The 18352-nt window shown below is 35.8% G+C and overlaps 1 protein-coding gene across 1 annotated transcript; it reads right to left on the bottom strand.

The window, feature by feature from the left end:
• Positions 1 to 438: 438 nt before the first annotated feature.
• On the bottom strand, positions 439 to 1371 carry LOC139042089 (olfactory receptor 10J1-like). Its single transcript, XM_070497974.1, has one exon. It carries the CDS (start codon positions 1369 to 1371, stop codon positions 439 to 441), a length of 933 nt encoding a protein of 310 aa, XP_070354075.1.
• Between the last annotated feature and the right edge of the window lie 16981 nt (positions 1372 to 18352).

Below are 18352 nucleotides of genomic sequence, written 5' to 3'. Positions count from 1 at the left end.
TATTATTAAAACAAAAGGCAACTAGATTTCTGCACAATATCCTTTCTAGTAACCACTTGTCCAAGCACCTAATTTATGATAAAAAAAAGATTCAGTTGAGTGGTGGTTTTAATGGGGTTTTTACTTCAGCAAATTGGACTGGTCACCTTAAATTTAAGCATGATAGAAACACGATCACACTCTGACCTTGTAATTATCTCCTGGAATGGAGCCAGTAGATGTCTGTTTACAAGTCTGCAGAGTGACTTGTGTTTTTATTATGTTACCAAAGAGGTTGAGGAAGAAAGAATCAATTATTAGAGGCTAGCTCACAGCTTCACTTTTGCCCTGGCTCTGGCTGTGATGTGTGAGACAATCACTTGAAACCCAGGCTCTATAACTTTTCCTGTAATCTTCCATGTGGGAGACATGCACGCCTATCTGGGTAGAGATTTCATCTTAGGAAAAGGATTTCCTACCCACCACTCTCCGCAAAGCATCCTGGACTTCCTTGTTTCTCAGACTGTACACAACAGGGTTCAGTAAAGGTGTTATGACTGTGTAGGTCACTGAGATTAACTGATCCTGATCTTTGGTGTTCTCTGATTTGGGTTTGAAGTAGGCAATGGAGGCACAGCCATAGTGGACAATGACCACAGTGAGATGGGAGATACATGTGGCAAAGGTCTTCTTCCGGCCTTCAGCTGAGGCAATCTTGAGAATGGTAGAACTAATGAGGACATAGGAGATGAAGAGGAAGGTGGCAGGGGCTGTGATGGCCAAGAGGCTGATAATTAAGGTCAGCATGTCATTGATGATTGGGGTAGCACAGGCCAGGTCCAACAGCGGTCGAACATCACAGAAGAAATGCTCAATCAGTGTGTTGCAAAAGGGCAGTCTGAAAATGGCCACAGCCTGAAGTAGTGAGAGTGAGAACCCTGTGGCACAGACTGAGGAAGCCAGCATGGCACAGACCCTCCAATTCATGATGATTGAGTAATGAAGTGGGTTGCAGATGGCCACATAGCGATCATACCCCATTACTGCTAGCAGGAGGCAGTTGGTGATGGCAAAACCAAGGAAGAAAAAGAGCTGAGTCCCACAGCCCTCCAAGGAGATAGACTGGCTCAAGCCTACCAGGCTGGAAAGCATGCGTGGGATAATGACCAGGGAGTAGAAAGTCTCTGATGTGGAGAGGACACTTAGAAAGAAATACATGGGAGTGTGGAGGTGATAGTCAATACAGATAATAGTCACAATGATGACATTGCCAGTCAGAGTTAGGATGTACAGGGTAAGAAACACCACAAAAAGTGTGAGCTGATGTTCTTGGAAGGTGGAGAAACCTTGGAAAACAAACTGTCTCACCTCTGTGTAGTTGGCTGTCTTCATTGAGGATCTTGGGTCTGAAAGATAAAGAGAAAGTCAACAGCATCTCCTGGCACAAGAGACTGCCCTGACCTCTGGTGAGCACATGGTCCAGAGTAAAGATTCAATAACACAAGGACCCAGTTCAAAACTTCATGAATCAACTGCCTTTTACAGAGACATGGCAGATTAGGTGCTAGAACTTGAAGTAAAGATACAGAAAATTTGAGCAACAATATTGGAAAGTTTGAGGTAAAGCATGTTCAAGTATACCTGGGTTATTAAAAAAAAAATGACCACCTATGTATGGCCCATGAAGTGAGTCTCAAAAATTTCTTAAAACTGAATTTTCTTAAAATGTAGACCACGTTCTCAGGCCATAGTGTGGTTTAGTTAGAAATTGCTATGAAAAATAACTTGAGAAATTGCAAATGATTGATAATCATGTTAGAAGGTTCAAAGAAGGACTTATAATGGAAATTACAAAATATTTAGAACTAAATAATAATAAAAGAATCACATACCAAAAAGTGTACAATGCATTTAGAACATTAGCATAAGGAAGTTTATAGTTTAAAATGTTTGTTTGTTATTTTAAAAAAGACACTGAAAATTAATGAATTGAGCATCCATTCTAAGAAGTTATGAAAACAAGATAGAAAAGAAAGTTGAAGGAAAAAAAACAATGATGATAAAATAGATGTTAATGATATATAAAATATAGATAAAATAGAGAAGATAACCTAAAGTAAAAGTTTATAAACTTCGGGTAAACTGCTAGTGAAACTGACCAAGAAAAACAAATGAGGACAGAAACTCTATTATGAATGAATAAAGGGACACAATTACAGAATTTTCAGACAGAAAAAGATGTAAAGTAACATATGAACAGCTTTATCTCAATGCATTTTTAAACTTTAGTGAAATGGACACATTTCTAGAAAAAAAAATTACTGACCAATATTGAAACAAGAAGTAGAAACCTGAAAACCATTCTAAGAAACAGAGACAGTTAGTGAAAAGTCTACAAATAAATCTCCAGAAAAATTTACCAATAAATGCTATAAAACATTCAAGAATAAATCAATTTCAATCTTACACAAACTATTTTGGGCAAAAGAAAAAGAGGGACTACTCCTCACCTCATTTTATGAAGCCAGAATTATCTTGACACCAAATTTAACAGACCAATCTTACTCGCAAATATAGATGTAAAATTCTTAAGCAAAATGTCATCAAACCAAATCCAGCAATGTATAAAATGGGTACACGACCAAGTTGGTTTTGTTTCTGAATGCAAAGTTTATTTAACATTAAAGCAGTCCAATTACATATTTCTTCAAATAAACTGTTTAAAGGAAAAAAGTCATATGAATATTTCAATAGCTACCAAAAAATTTTTTAAATTCATTATCTACTTATGAGAAGAAACTTTAGTACACTAAGAATAAAAGATTTTCTTTAAACTGATCAAAATGTGTATGGCAATTCTACAGCCAACGTATACTTAGTGGTGAGATACTGAAGGCTTCGCTTTAAGATTTGGAACAAGATAAGAGTGACTCCTTTATCCACTGCTCTCCAACATTGTACTGAACATTATAGCCAGCCCGGTAAGGCAAGAAAAAGAAATTAAAGATATAAGGATTGAGAAGGAAGAAATTCTTTACAGATGATGTGATTGTGTACATAGAAAATCCAAAAGAAAGTACTGATAAACTATTAGAAGTATTAAGAGAGTTTAGCAAACTTTCTGGTAAAAAATTTTATTTGTAAAAATTCATCACATTTCTGTACTTCAACAAACTGATAGCAAATTAAATTTCAAGGAACTACCATTTATAATAGCTTAAAATATAAAGTACTAAGGAATAAAGAGCTTTATCAAGAAAATTACAAAAGCTTAATGAAGAAAACTAAAGAAGACTGAAATAAATGGAGCAATACAGCATGCTTATGAATGAGATCTAATATTACGAAGATCCCAATTAATCCAAAATCTATGAATTTGTAGTCTATAAATTCAGTGCAATTCAATCAGAATCCCAAATGGGTTCTTTTGGTTTGTTTGTTTGTTGGATTGACAAATGACACTAAAATTTATATGGAAGTATAAAGACCCAAGAGAAGCCAAAATGCTCTTGAAGAACAAAAACAGGAAGAGAGGATTTGCCCTTCAAATATCGTGACTTATTATAAGGCTGTAATAAGTAAGAAGGTGTGGTATTGGCACAGGGATAAACAACCACACCAATGGAAAACAATGGAGCTCTGAAACCTGGAAACTCTCCACAACAGAGCTGGCAGTGCAAATTAGTGGAAGGCATGGAGTAGTCAATTAACAGTCCTGGAATAGTTGATTATTCATGTGAGAAAAAAAGAAATTAGATTAGCTTGCCCTATACAAAAAAATAAGTTTCAGATACATTAAAAACCTAGGACAAAACAAAGAAAACACCCTATGAAATGTTTAGAAGATAATATATGAGAATATTTTTAAAACTTGGGATAGTAAAAGTTATGAAACATAAAAGAAAATAATGATAAATTACATAAAAATTAACTTCTATTTTTCAAAGAAAATCACAACAAAGAAAAAGGCAGAAACAGGGGAAGATATTTACAACAAAAATGATAGAAAATACTAGTATCTAGAGTATCTACAGCTTCTAAAAATCAAAAAGAAGAAAAAAGATCAGCCTAAAATGGTAGATAAAAAAAATAATAAATAGGAGTTCCATATGAGAGGAAGCACAAATGGTATGTGAACAGATTTTTAACATCATTAGTAGCCAGGGAAAAATAAGACCGCAGACCACAAGTTAAGACCAAAGACCATTTCACACCCATCAGACTGCAAAAAAACAAAACTTTCACAGACCTAGAGCAATGGAAGTTCCAGTTTCCTACTGGAGGGAGAGTCAACTGATACAATCATTTTGGAAAACAGTTAGGCATTACCTGCTAAAGTTGAAAATGAACATGTCCTATGAACCGGCAATTCCACCATTAGATATTTAACCCGGAAAAACTAAAGGGACACATGCAAGAAGTTTATATAGCAGCTTTGTTTATAATAGAACGAAACCCTGAAAACAAACCAAATGTTCTTCAAGAGCAGAAAGCATATTTAAATTGAAGTTAACTCTTATAATGAAGTATTATAGAGCATTGAATGAATTAATTACAAACCAGGGCGGGCAAACTACAGCCCACGGGCCGGCTATTTTTGTAAATGGAGCTTTCTTGGAACACAGTCACACCCATTTGTTTATGTACTATTTATGACTATGTGCTACGCACGGCTGCCTTCGCACTGTAACAGTGGAGTTGAGTAGCTGCAACAGAGACTGTATGGCCTGCAAAGACTAAAATGTTTGCTAACTGATCTTTTACAGAAAAAGTTTGATGACTCCTGTTATAAGATCGTTAAAGGGACTAATTATGTTTTCACAAATCAATGTAGGTGGATCTCAAAATCATAATGTTGAATAATAGAAGCAAATCACAGATATATATATATATATGTATTTGTGCGTACATGTATTCCATTTCTTTCATATTCAAAAAAAGGAACAATTAAATAATATATTTTTAAGGGAAAATATATTTCTTTAAAAGCATGGAAATGTTTTGACCTAAAATTCATGATAGTGACAATTTGGCCTATATTTGAAGTATTCGAAAGAAGCATATATGAGGCTTCTAGATTTATGGTGATGTTCCATTTCTTAGCCTGGGCAGAGAGTACCTAGGTGTTTGTTTCATTATTTTTCTTAAAATGTACATTTGTTTTATGCACTCTTTTTAATGTCCACCATATTTTACAATAAATATTTTATCATTATACATCAAGAAAAGTGTTCATGATATTGTTAAATGAAAAAATATTGCAAAACAGTAAAGTTCATATGATCTCAATATCATAAAGAAAACAAAGATATATATCCACGTATATGTGAATATATATGTATAGAAAAAAGACAGGATATTAAGTGAATACATGTGACATTTGTAAGCAGAGACTAATGCAATATTATTTTTAAAATATATATTATGCAGATTGTAAATGATGTGTATGAAAATTTTGTAACTCAATGGAAAATAATGTCACAAAGCAGGATATGATATAGTATATACAAAATTATCTCAACTATGTGAAAACATGCAAAGAACAAAAGCTGAATGGAAATTATCTAAATGTTAGTAGTGCACAATTCTGCATGATATAATTATGGGTAAATTTCTACTGTCTCCTGAATTTTCCAAAATGTCCATGATGAATATGTATTACTATGCTGTGGGGTGGAGGAGAGGTTCAGTTTTTAAAAATTTTTCTTGAGGTCATTCTTACCACCATTTTTCCATCTACGTATCCCTCCCATCTCAGTTCTCTCAACATTTCATGCACTCCTATATGATAGTACTTGCCACATTCAATTGATGTAATTTATCATTTGACTTTTCAACTAGATTGTAAGCTTTCTGATGACAGAGATCATACTTAGTCATTTCCACATACCCAGAACTTAGCCCACTTTTTGCCATATGTTAAGCTTTTGGTAACCATGTGTTAAATGATCTGATAAATGAAAGAATACTCTTGAGGCCTAATCTGAAGGAGGAGACCCACACCTCTGCCACATACATTCAACAGCATTGCCTCTGGCACATGGAAATCAGAACAAAGTATTGAAGTGAGAACCTAGACTTCAGAACTCTAGGGGAGTGAGAGGTGGAGAACATGGTCTCTTCCATGAGGGACACTTCAGGCAGATGGAGCATATGAAGCCCTCAGGCAAAAGAAAGACAGAAAATCTGGCATACACATAGACAGGAAAGGATAAACTTTATAGAGCTCACTAAGTTGCAGAAGTTGAGAGACTGCCAGAGAACATGAAAGAACAATATAGAAAAACATGGGTGGATGAACTCAATATTGGTAAACCATTATCATTAAGAAGGGACACAGACAATTAATCTTGGATTAGTTTTCCAATCCTCAATCTGACTTTTGGTGAGTAGCCCTTTTCTCTGAAAAGATGGTGGAAATGTATATGAATTTTCTGTATTCTACAGGTTCCTTCATTCTTCAAAGTAATGATACATCTACTATTCAAAAATAACTATGTATAGGAATGTGAGGAAACTTAATTCCAAAAAGGATAGAGGAGCTGCCTAATATCACATGTTGAGTTTATAGCAGAGATAACTCGGGAACCCAGCTCTCTTTACCCTGTACCCTGAATCCTTTGCTCTTGAAAGATCTCAACCCTGGAGGAGGATATTATTTCTGTCTCAGCTGAGATACTGACACGTGTAACAGTGATGCACAAAAGTTGATGAGCTTTCTTTAGGAAGACATTAAAAAGCAGAGGAAATCACTGTATCCTGTTCTGGGTTGTTTTTCATGTCTCTGTGAAGAGGCAGGGTCATGGACTCAATAAGTATTACCCAATTTCCTTTTGTTCCTAACAAAGCTACCAATGTCTAAGGGGAAGGCAAGCTTCAGAGGAAAATTGTGTTCCCCTTTTTTTTTTATTCTGCTGAAGTCTAGCATCTATTTCCCAAAATCCCCAGCTCCAGCCCAATTCACAGCCATCTCTCTCTCTCTCTCTCTCTCTCTCTCTCTCTCTCTCTCTCACATACACACTCACACACACACAGACACACACACACATGCATATTTTTCTGAAAGTAGTGATCTGGATGCCCCTGTGTTACATTGCTGAATGGAAGCAGGGCAAAGAACCTGATCTGGAATCGAACATAATAAGTAAGGGGAGTCAAAGCAGCATATAGACCTTAAAAGCTGATGGAACAATAAAGTTGGCTCTCATACTCTGAATGTCTGAAGTAATTAGTAAATGTAAATGTAGAAACTCGCATTTGGGTAAAATATGATATATGCCAGCTTATTAAGACGGGCTATATAATTTAAAATTTAACAATTACCCTACAAGGAAGTAAAATACTCCCATTTTATAGATGGAGAATTTGAGGCTCAGAAGGATAAGCTACTTGTCAGACTCACATATCTAGTAACTGGCAAGAGCAGTTGTGAAACACAGGTATGACTGACTCCAAATCCCACACACTTCCATTGAATCCAAACTCTGCTGAATGCACATTAGACATGTGGTTCAGGTTACAGGGGAAGGAGACAGTAGCTGTATGAAAAACGCCTGATCCTCAGCCCTATTCGCTCAAGAGATACCAGGGACATCAGTGGTAGATGACAACTCTGGGATTATAAAGTTTGTCTTATTTACTATCTCTCCTCCATGATTTTAAATAGATTCTTCCATTATTTAAAAATGAAACTTATGAGAATACTCTAGTTCACTTTATAGGCACCTGGTCTCAATCAGCCATCATGAAAGATACAGGGAAAGTATGAAACTCTAATGTTCAAGAAAATCATCAGAAAAACCAGAACGGGAAAAGGAAGAAATGTAGAAAATTGAAAAAGAATTCTCCTTTTCCTTTGTTTTCCTACCAACAACGACTTACTTTTTGGCAAAGCTGGCAAAGGAGATGAGAGAAATTCTCTTAATTGCTGGTACATCTGAACTTCAGAAAAAAAGAACCAAGAGAGGACTCTCTCCCAGAGGAATATAAGGGAGAAATTGACAATTCCAAGCCTAGAAGTTCGGCATTTGCAGAGTGACAGAAGGAAGCTCAGAGCATGGTGACTAACTTGAGGCCCAAAGCATTGACCTCTCTGGTCTGAGAGGAGCTTTCTGCAGAGTTGAAGCCTCTTGAAACCCCTAATCCAGGAGCTCTGTCTGTTTATTCCCAAATGAGGACCAGATCCATCTAATCAGGACTCTAGGGATTTCCCCTTGAGAATCACTCCAGGGCACAAGGGGCAGCAGAGACAGAGCTTGAGGCTCTACCCCAGGGGCTTGATTAGGAACTTGGGCAATTAGTAGGACAAAACTCTTTGCCTTTGGTTCCTGACTTACATGAGCAGCTTGCATTGTAGAAACTGGAATATGTTTTGTTAAAAAACCAATGAACCCAGAAGAAATATGCAAAATAAAATACATGTCTATTATTCTACGTCTGAGGCTCATTCCTTCATTTATTGAAGCAACAAATATTAATGAACATCTACTTATATACCATGCTGAGTATTAGAGGTACAAGCATGACAAAAACAGTCATGGTGTTTGCTCTCACAGAGCTTATCAAGAAGGGAGGCGTTTAGAGCTGTAGCTAATCCACTGGGTATCCTGTCAGAATTAGAAAAAGGAGCATCTTCTGGGTAGATGCAGCCCATGTGCACACCACTTGGTGAATAGACAGTATATTTTTGCAATTAGTAAAAGGGCATCCCTTCACGTGGGCAGATGGAGCTCTATACCAAGATGTATGATTTGTCAAGTAGAATGTGGACTGGATTTTATCTCTTACTCTCCCCCTTGATTAGGTATCCTTGTGCAGCTCACAGCCTGCACACTAGGTAGGTTTCAAACAAATAATCTCACAAATAAATACATTATTACAAACAAAAATAAATGCTTCAAGGAAAAATGCAGGGTCTTCTGAAAAGAATTAATAAAAGGAGGCAAGTTTTGCGAGTCTGGGAAGTCTAAATATTTTCCTGAGGAATGACGTTTGAACTGGGATCTGTAAGATGAATATGAGTGAGCGATGTGAAGTTAGGGAAGAGAATTTAAGGCAGAGAGAAAAACGTGAGTGAAGGATTTGGTAGATTAATGATAATAACTCATTCCAAGAACTGAAAGAGAGCAAATTGTGCACAAAGAATCTGAGGGAGAGATGAAGTTAGAAGGTAATAGGGGATGAGATTGTGTAGGGTCTTATACCACTTCAAGCTTGCTGTAAGGCTAATATGGACCCAGCAAAGCTTTTAAGGAGCTAAATAGCACAATCAGATGTGCATTTCAAAATGTCTGGTTGAAATGTGGAAAAGAAATTGGAGAAGAGCAAGTGTGGAAGCAGATTCTCCAGTGGAAATGTGATGGCAGCTGGAACAAGGGTGATAGACATGAAGATAACTTTGGCTTATTCGCACACATAAGACCAACTCACTAGGATTTATGGTCAGGTGACCTGCCTTTACCAGGACTTACAAGTGACTCAGGAGTAATTTCTCAGAAGAATGCTTATTTAGAGAAAGAAAATATGGCTTTTTATATAAATCTGAGGAGTCTGCACTGCAATCCTCCTATGGGGGTCTGACAGAATCCTGACATAATTCATTATAACGGAGAATCATAGCCTCTCACCCAATTCTCTGACTAGAGCCCTTGAATGAAGGGTTGGCCTGTCCCTTGAGGACAGACCCTATAAACATATATTATAAATCTCAATCTCTATAAAAATTGACTCTCTTTGAGTACATTGTATCTACAGAGTCATAAGGCTTTAGTGGCAGAGTTGCCTGCACTGTATCCTAGGCTAACTTCAGAGCCTTCTCTTGTTCTAGGGTCTGCTCGAAATTCACAGTATCATGGCTAACTCAGGAAATGAGTTGAAGTAGCAGATGTGCAATATGTTGCCACGTGTGCCTATTTAAATAACACATTTGGAAATGGGGAAATAAAACAGACTGTGTTTGGAAATCCCTGGCCCCACTGTGAAATGAATTCAGGCCAAAATTGCATTTTTTACGTGACCTCCATAAGCTTCCATGCTAAATTGTGTTTGCTATCCAGGAGATAACTGCCTGTTCAGAGATAGTGTCCAATACTCTCCCCCAAATCATATACATATGATATATGTGATAATTATATATATATATAATTCCTTATATTCAGTCACCTTGGCAAATGGATTCAAATTCCCTTAGGGAAGGCTATAAAGAAAATTTACAGAATGTGTTTGCAGCAATGTCATAAGATGCCTTCAAGGGGATATGGCCATTCAAGGGATTCTGGGAATGTGAACTGGCTCTAGTCTGGGAATTGGGTGAGAGACCATGGTTCTCCATTATGGTGACTCAAGTGAGGATCACGTTCACCAATCCTAGAGATTTTTAAAATGTATTATTACTATTGTATAGATCCAGTTTCCATTCTATTTCTATTTCCATTCTATCTCCATTCTGTGGAACACCATAATCAATTAGATATACCAAAGAGCTCCGTAAGCAAGCAATTCCGATTACTACTGCTAGTAATAAAATGAGAGAGCTACTCTCATCTTGAGCAGATACACTGAGTTCAGGATCTCTGGTTAAGTACACACATCAGTACATGCTGCCTATCTGAACATTATGTTTCTTTCTCCTCTAACAAATTTAGGATAAACTCCTACACACATTTCCTAGGTTCTTGATGTTATAAATTAGGAGTCTTCTGGGATCTGTCACCACTTATGGATCAGAAGGCAAAGAGAGAAAGTGGAGCAGACAGAACTTGTAGTAATGGTGGCAAGAAGAGACCAACAATTCCCTTCTATAGAAAACAAGTAGAAAACTGAATGATATATCATAAACAATTATTTTAGGGTACTGGAAATTGACCAAAGGCAGATAACAAATTAAGAAATATTTATGTTCAAAAAAATTGCTAGAGTTTCAGGTAAGGATAAGCAAGAGTCTGTGGCCTTTTTGTCTTGGGATGCTCCCATCATTATCTCCATATCCCTCTCCTACTCCCAGTTCAGTGGGTAGGAACTTTAGTTTTATCTGCTTGAGCCTGGCTGCAAAAACCAGCAGCTTTGGTGTCAGAGGGGGTCAGTCTATATTTGCAGTAGAGGTTATGCAAAATCCTGAAGCTTTGCTGGCTCGATATGGCAGACTCATTTGGGAATGGACAGAGAAAATGCACAGCTCTGCTTCTGTGCCCTGTGATGTTGTGCTCCTGATTCTGGGCAAGCAGTAAATAAGCCAAGAATTTAATTGGGAGAACCTGAAAATAAGAGAGCCATAGAAAAGCTGAGATAAGTTCCTCACACACCTCTGGCTGCATAGGAACTATGAATGCACAAGGGAGAATTGAGAAAACATGACTGAAATTGAAAGCTAAGTGAGACTTGAAAACTGCCTGGAACTTTGAATGCATTCCACAACCTGCACACAGGTTGATTGGGAGAGGATAGAGCCTTATGGCCTCTAGATGTTTGCACACAATCTCTGCCCAAATCATTGGCTAACCATTAAGCTATGTACTCACAGGGAAATCCCTGGGAAGCCAGGCTAAAAAATAAAAATAATTGAGAAATTGAGGCGACATCAGATCCATACATAGTGGTTTCTGCATTGAAGTTGAAAAATGTAACTGAAAAAGGAAAACAACCATGATGGCATTTGAAAATATAAATTTTCCAGAGTTGCACAATATATTCAGTTATTGACTGAATATTGCAAGTCATGTAAAGAAACAGAAAAGTGTGATCCAAACTCAGGAAAAAAAAACCAGTTAATAGAAATTGGTTCTGAATGGGCAATTACTTTGGGTTTAGCAGAGTCATGAAAGCAGATTTTAAAAATATATTCAAAGAAATAAAAAATATGAAAAAGAAAAATAATGATGGCAGTGATTCCACAAGTAGGGAATTTCAAAAGAGAAATAGAAACTATAAAAAAAAGCAAATAGAAATTCTAGAGTTGAAAACTATAATAACTGAAATGGTGATATCAACAGTGGACTTGAAATGGCAGAAGAAAGAATCAATGAACTTGAAAATCAATCAATAGAAATTATCCAGTCTGAAGAACAGAGAAATAAAATAATGAAGAAAAATGAAGAATCTCAGAGAACTGTAGGACAAAGTAAACATTCCAAAATAGGTGTAGTGGGACTCCCAGAAAAAGAGGAATAAAGAGGCAGAAAAAATATTTGAATAAAATAATGGCTGAAAACTTTCCAAATTTGATGAAAAACACTAACTTAATAGATTCAAGAAGCTCAATGAATTTTGAGTAAGTTAACTGCAAAGAGAGCCATATGTAGACACATCAGAGTCAAACTGCTGAAAGCCAAATACAAAGACAAAATCTTGAAACCAGGGAAAAGTGACTTATCATATACAGAGGAGAAACGATGTGATTAACAGCTGACTTCTCAACAGAAAAAAATTTGCCAGAAGACAGTGAAATGGCATTCAAATTACCAAAAGAAAAATAGAACATTTTAACAAAAAATTCAATATCCAGCAACAACATCCTTCAAAAATCAAGGCAAAATAAAGACGTATCCAGATGAACAAAGATGAGGCAATTTGTTGTTAGCAGGCCTACCATATCAGAAATAGTTCTTCAGGCTAAGGAAATGACTATTGGTGGTAACTCATATCCACAGGAAAGGATGAGGAAAACCAGAAATGTAACATATGTAGGTAATTATAAAGGAGTGTGTGTGTGTGTGTGTGTGTACTTATGTATTTCTACTTTCTTCCCTTAATTTCTTTTAAAGAGCCATAAGATTGCTTAAAATAGTTGCATAATTACGATGCTGTATTTTTGGATTTATAAAAAATGAAGATGTAGTATACAGAATAATAGCACAAAGGAGAGAGAGGAGTAAATGGAGTTCTATTGGGGTAAATTTGCTATATTTCACTGAAATCAAATCAATATTAACCTGAACTAGATTGTAATAATTTAAATATGCATAGAACAACTGCTGAAAATCTAACTATAAAATCAACAGAAGAATTAATATTGTTCAATAAAAAATATTTCTTAAACAGAAAAGAAGGCAGTAAAGGGGGAACAGAGGAATGAAAAGGACCTAAAACGTAGAAAGCAAATAGAAAAATGGAAGACTTAATCCAATCATATCATTAATGACATTAAAAGTAAATGCATCAAGTCATCTGATCAAAAGGGGAAAATGGTCAGATTTGGTTTAAAAAAGCAATATTCAACTATATACTGTCTACAGGAGATACACTTTAGAATCAAGGATAAATAATTGTAAATAGATAGACCATGCAAACCAGAGCTTAAGGGGCTATGTTAATATCAAACAAAATAGACTTTCAGATAAGAAATATTACAAGAGAGAAATATATTTAATTATGATAAAAGAATCAATATGTTAGGAAGACATAAAATTATAAATGTATATGCACCTGACAACACAGCCCCAAAATCCACGAAGCAAAAAATGACAGAATTGAAAGGAGAACTAGACAATTCAACAATTATAGTTGGAGAGTTCCATAATTCTATTTTAATAATTTATAGAATAACGAGGCAGAGAATATGTAAGGATATAGAATACTTGAACAACACTGTCAACCAACTTCACCTGACATATATGGAAAACACACAAAAAGAGCAGAATACATATTCTTTTCAAGTATATATGAAACATTCTCCAGGCTAGATCATATGTCAGGTAACAAAATAGGCCTCAATAAATTTTTAAAAATTGATATTTTTTCTGTCTGATATTAACATAAAACAAATAACCTTCTTTTGGTTAGTGTTTGCATAATATATTTTTCCATTCTTTTATTTTCAATCTTTCTGTATGCTGGTAATTAAAGTGTGTCTCTTATAAACAGATTTTGGTTTTCCTATCCAGCCTGACAATCTTTGTCTACTAACTGAATTATTTTACATTTAATGAAATGTACATTTTACATTTAATGGAATTACTGATATATTTGGGTTTAAATATACCATGTTAGGATTTGTTTTCTATTTTTCTCATTTTATGTATGGGTACCATTCCTCTCATCTTTTTACCTTATTTTGGAGTAATCTGAGTATTTTTATTATTCCTTTCCCTTTTACTAGTTATTTACACATCATTTTACTGGTTATTTTAAAGATTACTTTTCAAGGACCATGCATAGACTATATGAAATCTTAATTTAACTTATTCCATTCTAATGTTATTATTGTTGTGTATTTTAATTCTGTAAATATTTAAAAATCAACAATATATTAATTTATTATTGCATAATATTAATTAAGTATAACATTAATTTATCCTTGCCCATGCAATTATCTTTTCTGTTATTTTTTAAATTCGTTTTGGTTATTTTTCATTTTTATTTTCATCTAGGATGGATTTTCCTTATACCTGAAGAACTCCATTTCACATTTCTTTAATGCAGGTCTGCTGGGGATGAATTCTCTTATTTTTTCCATTTCTGAAACTGTTTTTGTTTATTTTTTTTGAAAATTTTTTTTTGAGGAATATTAGCCCTGAGCTAACTACTGCCAATCTTCCTCTTTTCGCTGAGGAAGACTGGCCCTGAGCTAACATCCATGCCCATCTTCCTCTATTTTACATGTGGGACGCCTACCACAACATTGCTTTTGCCAAGCAGTGCCATGTCTGCACCTGGGATCTGAACCGGCGAACCCCCGGGCCGCTGAGAGGTGGAACGTGCAAACTTAACCGCTGCGCCACCAGGCAGGCCCCTGAAACTGTTTTTCTTTTGCTTTTCTTAGTGAAGGGTATTTTCCCTGAGTTTAGAATTCTAATTTGGCAGTTATTTTCTTTCAGCTCTTTGAAGACATCATTCCACTGATTTCTCATTATTTTCCCATTACTGCTATTAGGAAGTCAGTTAATGGTCTTACTGTTATTCCTTGAAAATAATGTATCTCTTATACTCTACTTTTAAGACTTTTTCTTTTTATCTTTATTTTTCTGCTGTTTGACATGATATGCCTACATGCATTTTGTGTGAGAGGTATGTGTATATATCCTGCTTATAATTCAGAGTGATTCTTGAATCTGTATCTTGGTGTTTTCCTCATGTTTGGAAAACTTGTGGCTATTATTTCTTCATATATTGCTTCTGATACGTTCTATCCCTTCTATCAGTCTGGAACTCCAATTACACATGTGCTAGACCTTTTCATTGGCTTCTGTATGCCTTGTATGCTTTTTTGTATATATCACATTTTTTTCTTCTCTGTGCTTCACTTGGGATATTTTCTACTCACGTGCTTCTAATTCACTGATTTTTATCTGTAGTTGTTTCTAATATGCTGTTGAAACATTCTAAGTTCCTAGTTACAGTTACTGTATTTTTTACTTTTGATTTTTTTCCCTTTCTTTTTAAATTTTCTTATTGAAGTATAGTTGACATACAGTATTGTATTAGTTTCAGGTATACAACATAGTGATTCGATATTTACATACATTACAAAATGGTTAACCTGATAAGTTAGTAACCATCTGTCACTATACAAAGTTATTACAATATTGTTGACTATATTCCCTATGCTGTACATTACATCCCCATGACTTACTTATTTTGTGACTGGATGTTTGTACCTCTTAATTCCCTTCACCTTCTTTTTAAAGAACATTTTCCAGGGGCTGGCCTGGTGATGCAGTGGTTAAGTTCGTGCACTCCACTTTGGCGACCTGGGGTTTGCTGGTTTGGATCCAGGCGTGGACCTAGCCCCACTTGTCAAGCCACACTGTGCCAGCATAACAGAGGAAGATTGGAAGAGATGTTAGCTCAGCAACAATCTTCCTCAAGCAAAAAGAGGAAAATTGGAACAGATGTTAGCTCAGGGCCAATCTTCCTCACACACATAAAAAATATTTTCCAATTCTTTGTTGTGGTTCCACAATTTGTCATCTATTTTCTCCAATATAATAAAAATTGTATTAGTTTTCTATTGCTTCATAACACATCACCACAATATTTTTTTACATGTAGCATATTTCCATTCATTTTCTCATGTAAAGTAAATCATCACAAATTTAATAGCCTAAAATAGCGCACACTTATTATCACTTGGTCTCCATGGATCAGGCATTCTGGGCATGGCTTGGCTGGATCTTCTGCTCAGGGTCTCACAAGCCTGAAATCAAAGTGTCAGGTGAGCTGTATTCCTTTCTGGAGCTTGGCGTCCTCTTCCAAACTCATGGTTGTGGCAGAATTAGTTCCTTGTGGTTATAGGAATGAGGTTGTATTTTCTTACTGGCTGTCAACTAAGATTCTCTCACTTCCTAGAGCTCGTGCACATTCCTTGCCACATGGCCCTCTTATAAGCCTTCTGAAAACATGGCAGGTTACTTCTTCAGGGCCAGCAAGGGAGGATCTCTTGCTCTTGTCTGCTGAGATATATTTTTATATAATAGAATATAAGCAAGGGAGTGACAGCCCATCACCTTTGCTGTTTTCTGTTGAGTAGCGGCAAGTCATAGTTCTGTCCACATTCAAGAGGAAAGGATTATACATAGATGTGACTCATTGAGGGTCACCTAGGGTGCATCTGCCAGAATCTATTTATCTTAAAGTTGTACCTGATAACTTACTACAGTGATTCTTTTTATGGGTCTGTTTTTATTGACTGCTTTTTTTCTTCTTAATTGTTAGACTTTTGCTTTTTTTTCCTCCTGTATGTTTGGTACACGTTTATTGCCTCCTGGACACTCTATATCAGGAATGCTCAAAATTTTCCTGAAGGGGGCCACATAGGAAATAATGTAGGATTTGTGGACCATAAGTCTCTGCTGCAACTATTAAATTCTGTCATAGTAGCACAAAAGCAGCCATAGGTAATACGTAAGTGAGTGAGTATGGCTATGATTTAGAAAAACTTTATTTGTGGTCACTGAAATTTGAATTCCATAGAATTTTCATGTTATAAAATATATTATTCTTTTGATTTTTTTCGACCATTCAAAAATGTAAAAAACATTATACAGCTTCTAGGCTGCGCAAAAGCAAATGGTAGGTTCACTGGCCAGCAGACTGTAGTTTGCCTACCCATGTTCTGTATGAAAAAATGGTAAAGATAAATTGAGGCTCTACATTATATTATCTTCCTCTAGAGCAGATTTTATTTTGCCTTATGGCAGGTAGTTATATTAAGGGCAAGAGCATATTAGTTCAAGGAGGGATTAAGTGAAATTGAAGCTGGTTTCAGTCTTTGTTAGTTTATATCCACTTTGCCCTTTCACCTAGGGTGTAGCCCTTAAGCATATAGAGACTGGCAGATGCTTTGCTCATTTTTTTTAGTCTTCTGATCAAAGCCAATAAACAACAAATCGAGGTCTTCAAGGAAACTGCAAAGACGTGGGGGTCAGCATAACATTTCTACATATCCTTTTTTTCTAGAATCTTGGCCCCTCAACAGTTCACTGAGTTACAAGCTATATCCACATCTTATAGTCTTTACAACATCATTATATGGATGGAGGAGAACATTCTATCCTTCAGTTTTATAAGGATATGAAGAGTAGCAGAGTGGAAAGAACCCTGGTAAGGGTCACTTATTCCAGTTCTCTTAATTGGTCTGTTTCTTCATTTGTAAAATGGGGTTAATAGTATTTAAATAAATATTTAGTTCATCATGTTATTATGAGATTACATAAAACAATGTTCAGGATGCAGAGTGAGAGGCAAGATCTGATTAGACATTACTGTCATCATCATCATCATCATCACATTATCATATCATCACTCACAGGTAAATAAACAGAGGCCCAGACAAGATGTGTCTATCCAAACACTAATCAAGTTAGTGGCAGACATGGAAACGAATACCTGGATAAAGAGAATCACTAATATAATGCTTTTTTCACCATAACCAAGGTGTCTTCTTGACTCCTCCATCCATATAATGATGTTGTAAAGACTATAAGATGTGGATATAGCTTGTAACTCAATGAACTGTTGAGGGGCCAAGATTCTAGAAAAAAAGGATATGTAGAAATGTTATGCTGACCCCCACGTCTTTGCAGTTTCCTCGAAGACCTCGATTTGTTGTTTATTGGCTTTGATCAGAAGACTAAAAAAAATGAGCAAAGCATCTGCCAGTCTCTATATGCTTAAGGGCTACACCCTAGGTGAAAGGGCAATCACTGCTATCACTAGCAATACCACCAATGAACACAAATTCAAGTTAAATTCAATCTAACCAATATTTATTGAGAATTATTTTGCATCCTGAATTATGCTAGTATGGCTTCTGAAGCTGGACTCCTGGGTTTAAGTTCTGGTTTCCCATTTATCAGCTCAGTCTCCTAGGGAAAGTTACATTTTGTCTTTGTGTCTGTTTTCTCTTCTGAAAACGAATATAATAATGTTGCCTTATAGA

The sequence above is a fragment of the Equus asinus genome, chromosome 25, assembly GCF_041296235.1.
Source record: "Equus asinus isolate D_3611 breed Donkey chromosome 25, EquAss-T2T_v2, whole genome shotgun sequence".
NCBI lineage: Eukaryota > Metazoa > Chordata > Mammalia > Perissodactyla > Equidae > Equus > Equus asinus.
This window is presented reverse-complemented; position numbering and strand designations above follow the sequence as displayed.